Genomic DNA, 18157 nt, shown 5'->3' on the forward strand with positions numbered 1-18157 from the left:
GTTATTTTTTAAAACCGTCCATAATGAGGATGGTAATCTGCCCATTTTGAGGTGGAAAAGATGAAGATGACAAGTTGTCAGTTGTCCAAATTCACACTGCTAGTAACAGAATCTGGATTTGAACTATCTTAGTTTAAAATTAGTGGTCAAGAACTTAACCTTTATAGTCTGACCTAGGTTTTTGAATCTTTTCCTTTCCCTAATAGCTCTGTCACCTTGTAGGCAAATTATTGATATTTTACCTTATCTGTAAAAAGGGAAGGTACGTGCCTCTCAAGGTCGTGAGGATTAATCAGTGAAGGGATGGGAAAGGTTTTGGTGTAATACTGGGTGAATAGTAAGAGCTCAATAAAAGGTAATTAATTAAAGGTGCTTTTAACTCTTTCAAAGGCAAACATCTCTGTTAGCTAACAAGATGTTGACAATGAACTGCAGTTGAAGGTAGAAAGAGAGAAATGTTGTAAACTGGGCATAAAGTTTGTTTTTTATACTTTTTTTCTTTCTTAGGATAATGGCTGATTTTATAAAAATGATACGTGTTCATTATATTAAAAGTGTAAGAGGGAGGGAATCTCACCACCCAAAATAACAAATTAATTACTCAAAATTTGTATGCCTATCTAGGCATATATGTGGATATAATTTCAGAAAAGTTGGATCATGCCACTTTTTAGTAAAAAACATTTAATTTTACTTACGTTTAACTTGGGGAAGGAGGGACTGAAGTGAAACTAAAGGAACTGCTGAATCAATATACTTCTTTACAACAAGAAATTAGTTCCTGGGTTTCCCTGGTGGTGCAGTGGTTGAGAGTCCACCTGCCGATGCAGGGGGTACGGGTTCGTGCCCCGGTCTGGGAAGATTCCACATGCCGCGGAGCGGCTGGGCCCGTGAGCCATGGCGGCTGAGCCTGCGCATGCGGAGCCTGTGCTCCGCAACGGGAGAGGCCACAACAGTGAGAGGCCCGCGTACCGCAAAAAAAAAAAAAAAGAAATTAGTTCCTAAAAGTCTCTCCCAAGTTAATAAGAAAGATTATTTAAAAGTTTGAGTTTTTTTTATCATGACTTTAAAAATTTGTGTTCTAACTTCAGACAGCAGCATTTGCTTTCCTGATATAAAAGACAAACCAAGAATCAAATTTACTTCAGATAATTTTTCTATTATTGTAACTTCATTTCCTTTTATGGCAGGAGCACAAATTATACTTGTTTTTAGTTCTTTTTTTTCTTTCATCCCTGCTTCTGAAGTTTTGGTTTTTAAATAAACTTTAAAATTTCCTCAGTAGTTATTTTAATATTTTCATTTTTCTGCACTGGAAATACCAGTTTTACAGTCATCCACAGTGCTAGGATAAACCTTAACAGGGAAAAATGGATGCATGATCACCAGAGGGTCTGCTAATAGTTATACAGAAAATTGTTAATGGTTCTAGAACTAGATGAAGCTTAAAATATAATTTTTAATGTCAGCTCTCTCCCTTTTACCAATCAGTTGCTAATTAGTACATTACTGTTTCCTCACTCTATGACACTGAGAGGTTGAAACCTGTTAGAATGAGTTTCTGTTTTACAGAAATAGAAATTGAAGATGGGAGGGCTATGCCCAGAAATTGTCAGAAGCTCTGGACTACCTCTTATTGGTAAAACAGGTAGACAAACATGAGTTTATTTGTAAGGTATTTAAGTTATGTTAGAATACTTATTCATTGTCAGTCTCCACTGTGGGAGAAGTCCATATTAAAATCCAAAGCATTAGAAGCATATTAGAAATAATTCCCTAAGACTTGAACTGATGACCTTAGACATATATAATGGGTGAAATAGGTAAAACTTTTGAATTAGCCTGTAAGTATAGTTAGAGATCTGAGAACATCTGTAATAGTCAGTGCTGGACAGTTAATCTGTACTAGAATATAGGATTATGTTCAATCACATATGCTAAAATATCAGTCAAGTGATACTATACAGTGGATCATTGAGATTTTAAGAATCTGCCAAATATTCACGGGCATTACTATATAGCTGGGGAAGTGGGGACTAATGTGTTTGAAACAAAAATATGTAAACTGAGGTACAAGAACACTAGTAGTTTAGAAAAGAGGGTTGAAAGGGCCTCTTGGAAAAGCCAAAATTTGTACTGATCCTTAATGGTTGGATTGATTTAGATTAACAAGGGGGGAGAAGGAAGAAAGTTTGGAGAGGTAGAAAATTAATGAAGAAAATATGGGCAGAAAGTAAAGGTAGCTATGAATATGGTTGTGCAGGGAAGATTATGACTTCTTCGGATAGAAGTAGGAGCCGTTCTCTTTTCCCACAGCACCTTTTGCTACCTCACTTATGGCACTGATTTCATGATGATATAATTTACCTCTCTCACCTGCTAATACTATTGGACTTTTTTTTTTTTTAACTTTTCTTTTTTCTCTTTATTTCCAAATTTATTGAGACATATTTGACATATTGGAGACATATTTGATATATAACTTATGTAAGTTTAGGGTGTACAATTTGATGATTTGATATATGTATATGTTGCAAAATAATTACCATAATAAGGTTAGCTGACATATTCATCTCTGTTCCTATGAGTTCTTTCTTTTAGATTCCACATATAAGTGAGATCATACACTATTTGTCTAGACAAAATGAAAAGGCAGCCTATGGAATGGGAGAAAGTATTTGCAAATCATGTATCTAATGAAGGATTAATATCCAAAATACATAAGGAATTCATACAACTTAATAGCAAAAAACCAAATAACATGATTACTTTTTTTTAATCTTCACGTAGTTAGGAACTCAACAGATTGAGTCAGCCAACTAAGAGCCTTGTACAGGCCTGATTACACAACAGGAATCAGAAAATTTAACTTTAGCCAACAAAACATACACTAATCTAGTAGACCTTAATAATTTTGATAAAATATGTTTTATTTGCCCATTTTAATGTAAACACAGTTATTAGTCTTGTTTTATTTTCTTTGTAGATGCAACATTTAGTGAGTTCAGTGAAGTCTTGAGAGGAGAACATATTTTTTGTTACTGAATACAGGCTAATTTTCATGTTGGTACCCACTGATGTAAATACAGTTGCACAAGAATAATACTCTTGTGTATATTCTCTGTTTTTCTTTCTTTCCTTTTTGTTTCTGGTGTTATCCTCTATAATAAGTTGTTGGTTTAGAGTAGATATCTCAGACACTTTTCCATGGGAACATCATTTTCTCTTTGTGTGTGTGTGAGACAGATATTTAACTTTTGTGTACCATATCTTGTATTCCATGGTTCACATAAACTGTTGGACTTCTTGAGAGTGGGAAATGTCCATGTCTCATTTGCCTTTGTAAACCCAGTCACTCATACATTGAGGGAGGGGAGAGAATTAAGGTTTCAATTCCTACTATGTTGTAGGCTGTTTCTCAAGCATTGGAATATATGTAAATGGAGACAGTGAATCCTTTTTTTCTAAAGCAGATAGATGTTTAAGAATAGTAAAAATAAGACTTGATAAGTAGGGTGATACCAGACTAAGGTTGGAAAATTAGGCATCAAAATTTGAACTTTGTATAGAATTGGTGCTGGTGATCAGTTTGGATCATTATACCACCTTTGCAACTTGGACTTAAATCCATGAAAAGCCATTGTACATTCTAGAGCCGGTAAATAATAAACTTCTAGGGGGAAAAATACCTAGCACCACTGTACAGAAAATAAAAGCCTATTACTTTTGCTCAGGCATTTGAGTCCCATTAGACCATGCCTAGCATGGATCTATCCTGGGTAAATTATATTGTCTCAAGAAATCCACCCCACTTACTTTCTCAGATCTTGGGGAATCAGTTTGTTCCCCAAGAGACTGGCCTCAGTCACCAGGTTTACAATACCAAATGACCAAAAAAAAAACCCAAAAACAAAAACAAAAAATGGTTTCCAGCAAAAGTAAAGGTCATTCTCTTTCTTTCCCTCATATATTTAGACTCCTTGGCCTGTCTTTCAAGAAGCTCATCTTACTCCATTCTCCCTGTCCACTGAATATCTGAGACACTCTAACTATAATGCACAATTTTACACTTAATTGTAAGAACTGACATTTAGTGTCTACCCTGTGCTAGATACATTACTTATGCTATTTCATTAAGTAGAACAATTCTGAGATTGAAACTGACCCTATCTTTAAAATTGAGTCAAAGTCACTGACTTTCCAAAGGACACACAGTAAGTATCAGAGTTGAGATCTGGACACAGGGCAACCTGCTCCAAAGTCGACCTCCCCTCCCCAAAACAGCATGCTGGAAGAGTGGCACTTTGGTTCTTTACATGGCTTCAAATCCATTATTCTATAGACTGCCACAGAACATTATTTACTTTTTGACCCCTTTCCTCTCTCATCTCGTCCTCCTCTTTATTTTTTTTATTAATTAATTCATTTATTTATTTATGGATGCGTTGGGTCTTCGTTGCTGCACGCGGGCTTTCTCTAGTTGTGGGGAGCAGGGGCTACTCTTTGTTGCGGTGCGCAGGCTTCTCATTGCGGTGGCTTCTCTTGTTGCGGAGCACGGGCTCTAGGCACACGGGCATCAGTAGTTGTGATGCACAGGCTTAGTTGCTCCGCGGCATGTGGAATCTTCCCGGACCAGGGCTTGAACCTGTGTCCCATGCAATAGCAGGCGGATTCTCTACCACTGCACCACCAGGGAAGCCCTCATCCTTCTCTTTAAAGTAGCAGGTGGTGCAGTATGAAGATGCATCATTCTGATTTTTACTTTTTTCTCTTTTGGACCACATAAACCACTGTTTGTTTTGCTGAAATAAATGGTACTGTACTTGATGGAGTTATCGTTTCTAATATCAGGAGACTGAGCACCTCACATCCTGGCATCAGGCTTGGGAACCTCTGGCCCAGTGAATTGGATACTGTAATATTTCTGTTTTTGGCCACTGTTATCTACAGAGTAATTGCCCCAGTAAGTTTATGGTAGTCCTTTTCACAAACAATATGTGAATGTGTAAATAAGTGAACATTGACTGCATTCAGCTAGTTAGCATCTCAAAAGGAAGCAATAACATTCTGAATTTTTCTTGGGCATTCTGAATTTTTCTTAGGAATTTTTTCTGAATTTTTCTTGAGCAATAACATTCTGAATTTTTCTTGGGCAATAACATTCTCTCAGTTTTCACGCTTTTCTGCTAATAATTATTCTAGAACTGTCGTCTCCAAACCTGTTTGTCAGTTACCCATACTAAAGATACATTTTACATTACAGTCTGGTACCTACCTATGAATATGTAAGACAATAGATTTATAAAAATAGTATTTCCCTTACTACATGTGGTCTAGTATCATATTTTGTATTTTATTCTGTTTTATTTAAAAATCCTGGTTGGAACCCATTAAATTACATCAACCCCTTGAAAAATGCTGTGTTAGAGGATAAACCTGATGTAATCTATGTAGTTCTTCAGAAGCCTCTCTTATTCTCCTCTCCTTTTTGCTCAGATCCTCTCTTTTGCTTCCCTGTATTCTGTAGCCTCACCCAAGTCTGTTTCTCTACTTTCCTCTTTCTACCCTTCATTTTTCCCCCTTTCTACTCCACTAATGCAAAGCTGTAATATATTTATGGGGGTTACAATTTTATTTTTCCTAATCTCGATGAATTTAAGTTTTTCCTATCTCTTTGTGTCTTGCAAATTCAAAACAAAACTAAATTACTTCTAACAAGAGTGGCATGTGCAATTTTACCTTCCTTGTAAGTTACTTATTCATAGTAAAAAGTTTCTCACTCTTATGAACTATACCAGCAGTATTAAAAATACTATTGTAATACTTTGAAATTAAAGCAGTACACTTGCTATAGTTATTTACTTTTTTGGGTTTTGGCTTTTTTTTTTTTTTAAGGAATAACCTTCTGTGTGTCTGGGCTGTACCTATTTGTGAATGTAACTTTCAGTATAATTAGAAACAGCCCTCAATTCTTCTCTATTTATTGAGTCAGTTAATCCTATTCATGCTATTACCTTGAATATCTCTCATGGTTTTTCCTTTCTCTCAATTCTCACTGCTACTATCTTATTCATATTTCTTCTAAATTATTGCAATTAGCTCCTGGTTAATCTTCCTGAACTCTCTTAGTATATCCTCCTCCACAGTAATATTTTGAAGTAGAAATTGATCTGCCAGTGACTGCTTAGAGTGCTCCGGTGGCTCTCAGCCACCTGAGGATAGAGTCTAAACTGATTGGCATGGCTTTTTATGGCTCTTTGGTGGATCTGCATCCATTCTCTCTTTGGCAGCTATGGGGTTGGTGGGGAGGAAAGTGTGGGGAGAGGCTAATAAAAGATAATCAGAGCAGGCAGCTCACTGTTTCCACGATATGTCATTATCTGAATCCTTTTGCATGTGTTTCTTTATCCAAAAGTTCCTTTCTTTATATTCATTTGTCCTCTAAATCACATCTGAGATATTATTCTAGGGATTTGTTCCAGTAGTTCTCTTGGCACAGATCTCAGCATATTATGTCTGTTTGTATGTGCACCTCCTCCTATGCTGGGAGTTTGTAGACAGGAGAGAGTCATCTTCATTTGCGTCTCCCTAGTGTCTGGCCAGGAGGATGTTAGGTGCTGAGTATATGGTTAGCAACTAGATGCACATGGACCTTGTTCTCACAGAGCTTTTAGTCTATCAAGGGCTGCAAATGATTAAGCAAATACAATAAAATATGATAGGAAAAGTGCAAGGTGTTGAAGGCTTCCTCGCCCTAGTAACATTTAAGTTGAACACTAAAGAATGAATAAGGACTAGGCAATAGGTGAAGAAAAGTGAGTAGAAAATTGAGAGGGAAGGAGTAGTCTATAGGTAGGCCTGCAGGGACGAGCATGTTACAACTGAGAGACAGAAATAACATCCCATGGCTTAGTGTTTAGGTAGCAAGAAATGAAGCTACAGAATATTCAGAAAGCTCAGTCGTGCAGGGCTTTGTAAATAGGATGACCATAGAATTGATCTTCTGAATTGCAAAAATTTTGAGAGGGAATGGGGGGGGGAGGTATTAATAATTAATATTCCAGGATAAGAGGCATACACAGACCATCCTAGACAAACTAGAATTCATGGTGAGTTTGAACTTTATCCCAAGAGCATATAGGGATTCACTGAAGGACTTTACTTCAAGTAGAGAATTTGATCAGATTTACATTTTAAAAATCATCATAGCTCTGGTGTGGAGAATAAATTGGCAAGGAGCTATTGTCATAATTAGACCAAAGGACATGGTGACTTCAGCCAGAAGTGGGAGTGGATTTGAGAGAGGTTTAGGAAGTGAAGATTGATTAATCAAATGGGAGCGAGGTCAGAGGTAGGAGTTAAGGATGATACCTGGTTTCTCTTGTTTCAAAGAAGGGCATTACAATTCCGTGATGAAAACAGGCAGGACTGGGGAGGGATGCTGGTCATGAGGTCAAATTTAGACATGTTGAGTTGGAGAGACCTTTGAAATACTGAAATGGAGATATTCTAGTAGACAGATATGAGTCAAGAGGTATGAATTGGGGGAGGAGATTTGTATATATTTGTGTGTTGTTTGTAATTTTATTTTCCCATTCTTTTTTAAAATTTATTTATTTTATATTTATTTTTGACTGCGTTGGGTCTTCATTGCTGCACGAAGGCTTTTCTCTAGTTGCGGCGAGCGGGGGCTACTCTTCGTTGTGTTGTGTGGGCTTCTCATTACAGTGGCTTCTCTTGTTGCGGAGCATGGGCTCTAGGCACGCGGGCTTCAGTAGTTGTGGCACGTGGGCTCAGTACTTGTGGCTTGCAGGCTCTAGAGCGCAGGCTCAGTAGTTGTGGCGCATGGGCTCTGTTGTTCCACGGCATGTGGGATCTTCCCGGACCAGGGCTCAAACCCGTGTCCCCTGCATTGGCAGGCAGATTCCTTTTTTTTTGTTATATACACAAGTTTTTTAAAATGATAAGGTAATTTAAAGCAGAAAATCAAAGACGATACTATTTTCAGAGAAAATTTTTTTAAAAAGCAGAATTAAGGTTCTGAATAATTGAGGTAACATTGAAACTTGGAAGGAAAATCCCTCTCACAAAGTATATCATATAATTTTAAAAGCCATTGGTTTTCATACATGTGTCTATAAACTTAAAGTTATATAAATGCACTTACTTTTTTTCTTAACATCTTTATTGGAGTATAATTGCTTTACAATGTTGTGTTAATTTCTGCTGTATAACAAAGTGAATCAGCTATACATATACATATATCCCCATATCTCCTCCCTCTTGTGTCTCCCTCCCACCCTCCCTACCCCACCCCTCTAGGTGGTCACAAAGCACCGAGCTGACATCCCTGTGCTATGCAGCTGCTTCCCACTAGCTATCTATTTTACATTTGGTAGTGTATATATGTCAGTGCTACTCTCTCACTTCATCCCAGCTTACCCTTCCCCCTCCCCATGTCCTCAAGTCCATTATCTATGTCTGCATCTTTATTCTTGTCCAGGCAGGCGGAGTCTTAACCACTGCGCCCCCAGGGAAGTCCTATTATATTTTATTCTGTGTACTTTTATGTACTTTTGTCCAAGGTTTTTTTTTTTTTTTTTTTTTTTTGCGGTACGCGGGCCTCTCACTGTTGTGGCCTCTCCCGTTGTGGAGCACAGGCTCCGGACGCGCAGGCCCAGCGGCCATGGCTCACGGGCCCAGCCGCTCCGTGGCATGTGGGATCTTCCCGGACCGGGGCATGAACCCGTGTCCCCTGCATCGGCAGGCGGGCTCTCAACCACTGCGCCACCAGGGAAGCCCATGTCCAAGGTTTTAAAAATGGAATAGTGTTTGGCCATTTGTTTTTGAGTGGCTCCTATAGCTGTAGTTTTCATTTGTTGAGCCTATGCCATTGGCTTTAAGGACATTTTATCTTATTTAATCCTCTCAATAACCTCGTGGGTAGGTGGTATTCTCATTTTACAGATATGGTTAGACTCAAAGAATTTAAATAATTTTGCCACGGTTGACATAGTAAGTGGCAGAACAATATTTGAACCCAGGTTGGTTTAACTCTGATCTCCATAGCTTTTACCTTTAGACCTTAGGTTGTCTTCAGAGACTACAAAAAGAGATTCAAACTGCTTTCACACTCTTCCTTTTCCATTGGCGGTAAGACATACATACTCATGCTTAAGAGTAGGAGGTAAACGTTATCTTGCATTGGTGTAATATTTTAAAAATTTTTTAAATGCTTGGTGTATGTCATCAGTTCTCTCTGAGTAACAAAGTTTGAGTGGCAGCACTCCCTAACAATTGTGGCAAATGTGATTAAAGAACCAAATGCAGAATCTGCTTGGGTGTGCTATCCCAGAATAGTACTCTAACCTTGGAGGACTTGAGCTGATGTTCACCAGCTGCTAAAGCTAGTATTGTGTAATGTTTAGAGGAGTGGATAGTTCTGCTAGAATATGTTATAATGTGTACTCTGTTTGCTTTATAATAGAGAACTCCCTGTACTGGATCCTGAATTGATGAAGTCAGAGGTCTGCGCTTCCTTGTCAGCAGGTAAAATTTGACATTTTCAGAATGTGTAATATTGAAGTATTTTTATATCTCTATTTAGGCATAGTCAGAATGAATTCATTAAAATAGGAAACTTTTCATTTTAGAGTCTGTCAACCACGTTTTACAGTTTGTCAGTTTTCCTCAGTTTTGCCTGGTGGGCAGATCAGATTTTGAGAAATTTTCCAGTTGATTATTTAATAAATAACTTTGTTAGGCTTTATCTACAAAAGATAATTGACCTTAGCAATTTTTGTAGTCTCATTTTTGAAATTGAAATATATATTTAAGCTTTACCACATTTTAAATCTGAGTCCTTTTTAATATTTTTTTAATAATAGCTAATCCTAAGTTTAAATAACTGAATCTTTACAGGAAATAGTTTGAAAGTTAATTTCAAACACTTCCACGTTTTAAAAATATATTGAAAAATAGCTGGACATGATCAAGAAAGATTCTTAAATTTATCTTTATGTCTCAATTTTGTCTTACTGCCAATTCTTTTTATACCATGTAATGGAGTTATTTTGATAGAGAGGGAGGAATAAATGTATAATTTGCTGAAAATGCTGCTTCATATTTGTCACATTGGACTTTAAAAGAGTCTCTGAATTCTAACTCATTTTTAGAACAATCTTTAAATGACTTGGTTATTTTGTCATTTAAAGTTTCTACAGTTGAATATTATTTCTTTACAGCAAGTGAGATAAAACATGATTCCAAAGGTGCAAACATTTCCTTAGGTGAAGTTACTAATGAGACTTCTTCAAATGAAAAACTGGGAGACGTCAGTGAACACACAAAAAGTTCAGACTTGGATGAAAAGGTACTAGGGAATCTTTTGCATTTTCTTATTTCTTGGTCCAGATAGTGGTAAATACAGAAGTCCATCTTAGCCATGCTGTCAGGTGACAAGGGAATGGCCTTTTTGTTGAGTAAAAGGGTCACGTCATTCTGGCCATGGGACATACTGCTTGATGCTTGCCATAAGCACAGTATTAATAGAGTTTCACTTGTCTGGGAAAATGGGGTGTGCTGTTTAATTATATATTTAGCTTTTTAGAATCCCAAAGTTCTTCTCAAACCTATGTAAATCTTTCTAAATTGTTACATATCTTCCTGCCTCACTAAGTACAAAGTACTGAATATCATTTGAACTTCTTTGAAATTTTAGAATATCATAGTGCCTGAGTGCTATGAATGCAAGCATCAGTTATTCGACCACAGATGTAGAAGGCATAGGAGTCGGAGCTAAACCTAACTTGATGTTGGAACATACCACTGGTGTATGATATGGAGAAAATTTGGGGTATCAGTTATCTGCCAGATAATGTGTATGATTGTCTTAACCTTTTGAATAATTTAATTGACTCCTAGACAACTATTTCATGTTTCTTTCTCCTTATTCCTCCTCATTTGTCCTCATAGCTAACAACCTTGTTTCCTACTTTACCAAGAAAATTGAAATAATTGGAAAAGAACTTCCTAAGTTCCTACTAATACATTAGGCCACCTACCTGCACCTGTTCCCAAAACTCCAGCTTCACTTCTATTACACTGGATGAACAGGCCAAGGCTATTCCCTTCACCTGTGTGCTAGAATCCATCTCTTCCCTCTCTTAAAATACTACTCCAGTAATTCTCCTTTCATTACTGGATCATTCTCTTCAACATAAGCATGCTTGTCTCCCATCTTCAAACAAAACCAAAAATACACTTTCATGGTCCCATTTTCCTTTTCACCTGTCGTCCTATTTCTCCAAAGACTTGTCTAGACCCTCTATCCCCAGTTTCTCTCCTCCAGTTCCAAAGATACTCACCTTCACCTCCACCAAAACTACCTGTCTTAAACTCTCCAGTGACCTGCTCGTTGCTGAATCTAATAGACATAGTTCAGTCTTAATCTTACTTAACCTATCACCAGTATTTAACAGTTGATCACGCTTTCCTTGAAACATTTTTTTCACATGGCTTTCAGGTTAAACATGCATGCCTAGTGTCCTGTCTGTCTGCAACTTCCCAGTTGGTTTTGCTGGTCTCTTCTGATCTCCCTGACCTCTACATGTTGGAGCGACCCAGTGCCTAGACCAGGAGTCTGTTCTTTTTTCCTATCTAGATTTGCTCCTTAGATGGTCTCATCCAACCTCATTGCATTGAATGCCATCTGTGTGCTGAGACTCTCAAATTGATATCTCCAGCTTGAACTTTGTCTCTGAGCTGCAGACCTTTCTATCTAGTTGCCTACTTGATTTTTCCACTTGGATGTCCAATTACACTTCTCAAACTTAACGTGTTCAAAACTGACCTGTTAGATGTCCCCTACCCTACCACAAACCAGCCATTTCTGTAATTTTCCCCTTTTCTATTAAAGGCAACTGTATCCTTTATAAGTTATTTAGGCTCAAAAACCTTGGATTTCCTTACTTTCTTTTTCTCTCACTCCATATCCAGACTGTAAGGAAATCCTGCTGGCCTTAGCTTCAGATGATGTCTGGAAATTATTCACTTTTCATCACTCCCACACATACCACACAGGCCCAGGCCCCGCCTAATATCATCTCCTGCCTGAATTACTGCAGTGGTCTCCTAACATTTCTCCAGCTTCTGATATTGTCCTCTTGTAGTTTATTCTCAACATAGCATAAATTCGATCATGTTATTCTTCTGCTTCAAACTCTCCAGTGGCTTTTAATATTCAGATTCCTTGCTGTGACCTACATGGCCCTTTATCTGTTCCCCCTACCCCTCCCCTACGTTGTTACCTCTCTGATCTCTTTGACTACTCTCCTTATCCATTTTACTCTGACCACATTAGCCTCCTTGCTGTTCTTGGAACAAACCAGACTTTCTCCCACTTCACGGCCTTTGCCCTTGCCATTTTATCTCCTAAAAAAAAAAAAAAAAAAAAAAAAGGTATAGTTTACTTTCTTATTTCCTTCACATCTTTACTCAAATTTCATGTTTTCAGAGAGACCTCCCCTAGCCATCCAACCTAAAATTCCAGTATTCTCCGTTCTGTCAACATTTCATATCCCCCTTTCTTGTACTTATCATGATATAATATACTTTACATTTACTTATTTATGTTTACCTCCGTCTCTTCCTGCTAGAATGAAACTCCATGAAGGCAAAGATTTTTGTCCATTTTGCTCACAAATGAATCTTTAGCACCTAGAGCAGTGGCTGATACAGAGTAATAACACAAATGATTGGGTTTTTTTGGCCGCCCCGCATGGCATGCAGGATATTAGTTCCCCGACCAGGGATCAAACCTGTGTGCCCTTCAATGGAAGTGCAGAATCAACCACTGGACTGCCAGGGAAATCCCAAATGGTTGTTGAATGAATATTGAATGTGAACCTCATTTGAAAATAGTCTTTAGGGACTTCCCTGGAGGTCCAGTGGTTAAGACTTCACCTTCCAATGCAGGGGGTGCAGGTTCGATCCCTGGTTGGGGAGCTAAGATCCCACATGCCTCGGGGCCAAAAAATCAAAACATAAAACAGAAGCAGTATTGTAACAAATTCAATAAAGACTTTAAAAAATGATCCACATCAAAAAAATAAATAGTCTTTAAGTGTTAGAAGTGTCCTGTAGCATGAATAAAAATATCACAAAGTACTTGCTTAATGGTTTGATGATAACAGCCACTGTGTATTGAACCTTTATTAAATGCCAGCCAGCCAGTGCTAGAGACTTAGCACTGGTTATATCTTATCCCTATGATATAAGGAGGTGCTGTTCAGGAATTCCCAAAACCACCCTCAGGTTCAGTGATTTGCTAGAAGAACTCACAGAGGTCAGCAAAGCTGTTATTGTAACTCAAGGTTACAGTTTATTTCAGTGAAAGAATACAGATTAAAGTCAGCAAAAGAAAGAGTCACGTAGGGCAGAGCACAGGAGAAACTGAGTACAAGCTTCCAGTTTTTCTCTCCCAATAGAGTCACGTGGACACTGCTTGCTTCTCCCAGGAGTGATGTATGACAAAAACAGAATATTGCCAGCCAGGGACTTGCCTGAAGCTTGGTCAGGGTTTTTGTTGGGGTCAGTCACATAAGCATGGTTGACCACGTGCGTAGCTGACCTTAGTCACTCAGTCTCCATCTAGTCCCTCCAGAGGTCAAGCTAATACCACATGGCTCAAGGACCCCATCATAAATCACAAAGACTTTCTGGAGTGGCCCAAGGCCTCTTCCATAAATTACACTGTTAGCTTACATTATCTGTTGTGATCCCAGACACCCAGGTAAACAAAGACACACAGTTAGGCAGCATGTTCCAAGGGCTTAGAAGTTACCTTCTAGGAGCAGGTCACAGGCCAGGCCTTTAACATATGGCATATGGACAACCCAGATTTACTGAGTTAATCCTTTACTGCACATGAAGTGTGTACTGCTATTTCCCTTTGCAGATGAAAAAACTGAGACTTAGTATCTTGTCTAGGGTCACACAGTAGAATCCCTTGATTTCTATAGCAGGGGTCAGCAAACCTTTTCTTTAAGACTAGATAGTAAAAATACTTGTCTGGCTTTGTGGGCCATATGGTTGCTGTCCTAGCTACTCAGCTCTGTTATTGTAAGGAGAAAGAAGCCATAGACAATATGTAAACAAATGTCAATTGCTATGTTCAAATAAAACTTTATTTACAAAAACAGGCAGCCTGCAGGCTATAGCTTGCCAACCTTTGCTCTAAAGCATTAAAAAATAAACAGTTTGTACTCTATTCTACTTAAAGCAGAAGAGAAGACTTTTTGCTTTCAATTCTGCAAGGATAGATTTTAAGAGATGTTTGCCAGAATTCACTGAGTTCTTAACACTGAATATTTAAAGATGTAGACTATTTTCAATATTAGCTCTTTTAAAAATAATTCCCAAAATCATTTATCTGCTTCCTAGTGTGGTACTACTTTTTGGATTTGTTTAAGGGAAGGGCAATGATACTTTTATCTTTCTGATACGTGGTAAGCTTCAAAGTAGCAACTCTTTAGAAAATATTGATATATGATCCTGTCAATAATATTTGTCATTAAAATATCTGGCCCCCAAATTTGGGAATCAACAAACTTTATCCATCTCTCACCTTACATTTTAGGAACTTTAGAGGGTAAATAGGTTAATTTATAGGACATATGTCTAGCATACCACTTTTCTGCTTTTATGTATGGTTTTCTGTGAATTTTTAGAAATGCTTCCTTACTGATCTTTTACATATATATATATTTCTGTCTTTTCCACAGATCTTGTTTTTTCTTTCTCTTGTATATCAGTTATACCCAGAATCCATATATAACAATTTTTAGATTTACCATGGTAGTAGTTGCTTAATGATTCTAGTTTTGAGCCCCAGATAGTTGAAATGCTAGTGTACTTTTTAATTTTTATTTTGAAACAATTGTAAATTCACAGAAAGTTGCAAAAGTAGTTTTCCTCCGTGATTACATCTTTTTTTTTTTTTTTTTTGCGGTACGCGGGCTTCTCACTGTTGTGGCCTCTCCCATTGCGGAGCACAGGCTCCAGACGCGCAGGCTCAGCAGCCATGGCTCACGGACCCAGCCGCTCCGCGGCATGTGGGATCTTCCCGGTCCGGGGCACGAACCCGTGTGCCCTGCATTGGCAGGCGGACTCTCAACCACTGCGCCACCAGGGAAGCCCCATGATTACATCTTAAAGCACAATATCAGAAGCAGAAATTTGGTATTAGTATAATGAGTGTATGTAGTTCTGTGTATATTATCAAGTGTTCAGATTTTTGTAGCCACCACTGCAATCAAGATAATTATGCCATCACTACAAAGATATTCCTTATGCTACCCCTTTGTCACACATCCCTCCCTACCCCTAACTTCTGTAACCTTAGTAACCATTAATATGTTTTCCATCTCTGTAACTTTGGTATTTTGAAATAAATGCCCAGGTTTGCAGTTGCTGGGCTGTCTGGCAATTGCATGCTTAGGTTTTAACTTGGGTGGACTTGGCCTCCAGGTTACTCCCCTGCAGTAGTAGGCAGTTGAAATGTTTATTCAGTTCATTTAGTGTCATCTGGGTTGTTTGGAGTCTACCTTACAAAGGTGTAGTTGAAGGGTCAGCTAGAGATTTGGACCAAGTTTAAAGCAGATTTGGGGGCTTTCTCTCTTAGGCTCTCCCGTTTCCAGGATTCCCAGCCTCACTTCCCAGTTTCTGACTTTGCCCTGTACTCTGTCTTCTGGTTCTTTGTGTCAGTATTGCAGATGTTTAGCCTTCGCCAGTGGTTCCAGCCAATTAAGGCGTCTCTTTAAGAATAAATCCAGGGCTTCCCTGGTGGCGCAGTGGTTGAGAGTCCACCTGCCAGTGCAGGGGACACGGGCTCGTGCCCCGGTCCGGGAAGATCCCACATGCCGCGGAGCGGCTGGGCCCATGAGCCATGACCGCTGAGCCTGCGCGTCCAGAGCCTGTGCTCCGCAACGGGAGAGGCCACAACAGTGAGAGGCCCGCGTACCGCAAAAAAAAAAAACAAAACCAATAAATCCATAAAAACAGGACTGTTACCCAGTGTCATTCCCTCTTTCCCTCCAGATTCTGCCTACTTTTCATATCTCTCGTGTTTTCAGGCAGAGTTTTTTTTTATAGCTCATCTGAGAGTTATAATTGTTACCTGAAGAAGGATTAGCACAGTAAGAGATACTTATTTGCCATTTCTCAAACTGGACCTATTGTGTATTCTTTTTAATTTTATACAAATGACAGCTTATCATTCTTTGTCTTTTTTTAACTTAATGTATAATGGAGATTGTTTCCTTTCCATATATGTAATGATACTTTGTTTTTACAATTATATAATTATCCACTATATGGGTATACTCTATTCAACAAGTTACACTGTTGATGGACACTTGGTTTGTTCCCATTTTTTGCTATTTTAACATTGTTGCATTATGCATCCTTGAGCATAAGGCATTTTGCATATGTGCAAGCATTTTTGGATTAATTCTTAGAAGTAGAATTTTCAGATTGCCCTACATAGAGATTGCTTTGATTTATGCTTCCATCAACATTGTATGGGAATGACAGTTTTCTCCCCCACACACTCACCAACTCAGTATTAAAATTTTTTTATTTTTGTCCATCTGTACATTTCTACAAATGACTTTTCATTTGCTTTTCTCTTATGCGTCTAGTTAAGCATCTTTTAGTATGTGTAAAAGCCATTTACATTTTCTTCTGTGAACTTCTTTTTTACATCCTTTGCCCATTTTTCTTTTGGGATTTTGATCTTTTTTTATTTGCAGGAACTTTTCATATATTAAGCATATTTGTTCTTTGTCATATGTTGCCATACTTTTTCCTGTTTTTTCATTTGTGTTTGATTTGGTTTAGGAGCTTTTTACCTTGAAGGAGCTTTTTATTTTTATTTAGTCAAATGTATGTGGTTTTTTTTGTTTTGTTGTTGTTGTTTTAATTTATTTATTTATTTTTGGCTGTGTTGCGTCTTCGTTTCTGTGTGAGGGCTTTCTCTAGCTGCGGCGAGCGGGGGCCACTCTTCATCACAGTGCCCAGGCCTCTCACTGTTGCGGCCTCTCCTGTCGCGGAGCACAGGCTCCAGACGCGCAGGCTCAGTAGTTGTGGCTCACGGTCCTAGCTGCTCCGCAGCATGTGGGATCTTCCCAGACCAGGGCTCGAACCCGTGTCCCCTGCATTATCAGGCAGATTCTCAACCACTGTGCCACCAGGGAAGCCCCTCAAATGTATGTTTTATTTCATGATATTTGAGTTACGAGTTGTATTTAGAGAAACCCTTCCCCGTTTCTGGATTAAAAATGTTCACCTGTATCTTTTTCTAGTGCTTTTCTGGTGTTATTTATTATGTTTAGATTTTTTATCAATATAAATTTAAATTTTATCTTGGAAGAAAAAAAGTAGAAACGATATAACCTTTCTGTTCTTATTTTGACAGATGACTTTTGTCATCTTAGCATATGAAAATATTTTAAATGTTTGTATTCAAACCTACCGATACCGTAATTCATGGTTTCTGCCTTTGGTGTCAGCTTAGGCTTTCTCCAGCCTCCAAATTATATAACTACTCACGTTTATTTTATTTTTGATACTTTCAGTATTTTTTATATTTAAAGCTTTAATGAACCTAAAGTATTTTGGCATATGGTGAATTGGTACCAAGCTTTTTTCCATCCAGTCAGCTAGCCTGTTGTTCTGTTACTATTTATTGAATCATTTCCTCACAAATTTCAAATGCCATCTTTAATAGTTTCAATTTTTATGTATAGAATGATTCTTTTACTTGTCTTTTATTTCATTAATTGCTCAGGTCCTGTACCAATTCCATACTGTCAATTACTTGAAAAATAAAAACAGAAAGGCTTGCTTTAAAAGATACTAACATGTATTATAAATCTAAAATATTTTTGCCTATTCTTATATTCTTCTAAGAGCTTTAAACACACATTGTAAAGTAATTTTTTAAATGTATAAATCAATTTGCAGGCAATTAACATTTTTTACCTTTAACATTCTCATCTAGGAACATGGTATATCTTTCTATTTGGTAGTGTTTCGCGTTACTCAGTTGATTTTTATAGTTACAATAGTATATATAGTGTGTACCATTATTGTAAAA

The 18157-nt window shown here is 37.9% G+C and overlaps 1 protein-coding gene across 1 annotated transcript in view; it reads left to right on the forward strand.

The window, feature by feature from the left end:
- The window catches only part of TOPAZ1 (testis and ovary specific TOPAZ 1), a gene marked incomplete at both ends in the record, with an annotated part of 69372 nt that overhangs the window by 4712 nt on the left and 46503 nt on the right, over nucleotides 1-18157 (forward strand). Inside the window, 2 exons of the mRNA XM_079714017.1 lie at nucleotides 9488-9549; nucleotides 10245-10372. Of these exons, the coding sequence (XP_079570143.1) occupies nucleotides 9488-9549; nucleotides 10245-10372 (190 nt within the window). The remainder of the gene's footprint in view (nucleotides 1-9487; nucleotides 9550-10244; nucleotides 10373-18157) is intronic.

The sequence above is a fragment of the Hyperoodon ampullatus genome (genome assembly GCF_949752795.1).
Source record: "Hyperoodon ampullatus genome assembly, chromosome: 10".
NCBI classification, from domain to species: domain Eukaryota; kingdom Metazoa; phylum Chordata; class Mammalia; order Artiodactyla; family Ziphiidae; genus Hyperoodon; species Hyperoodon ampullatus.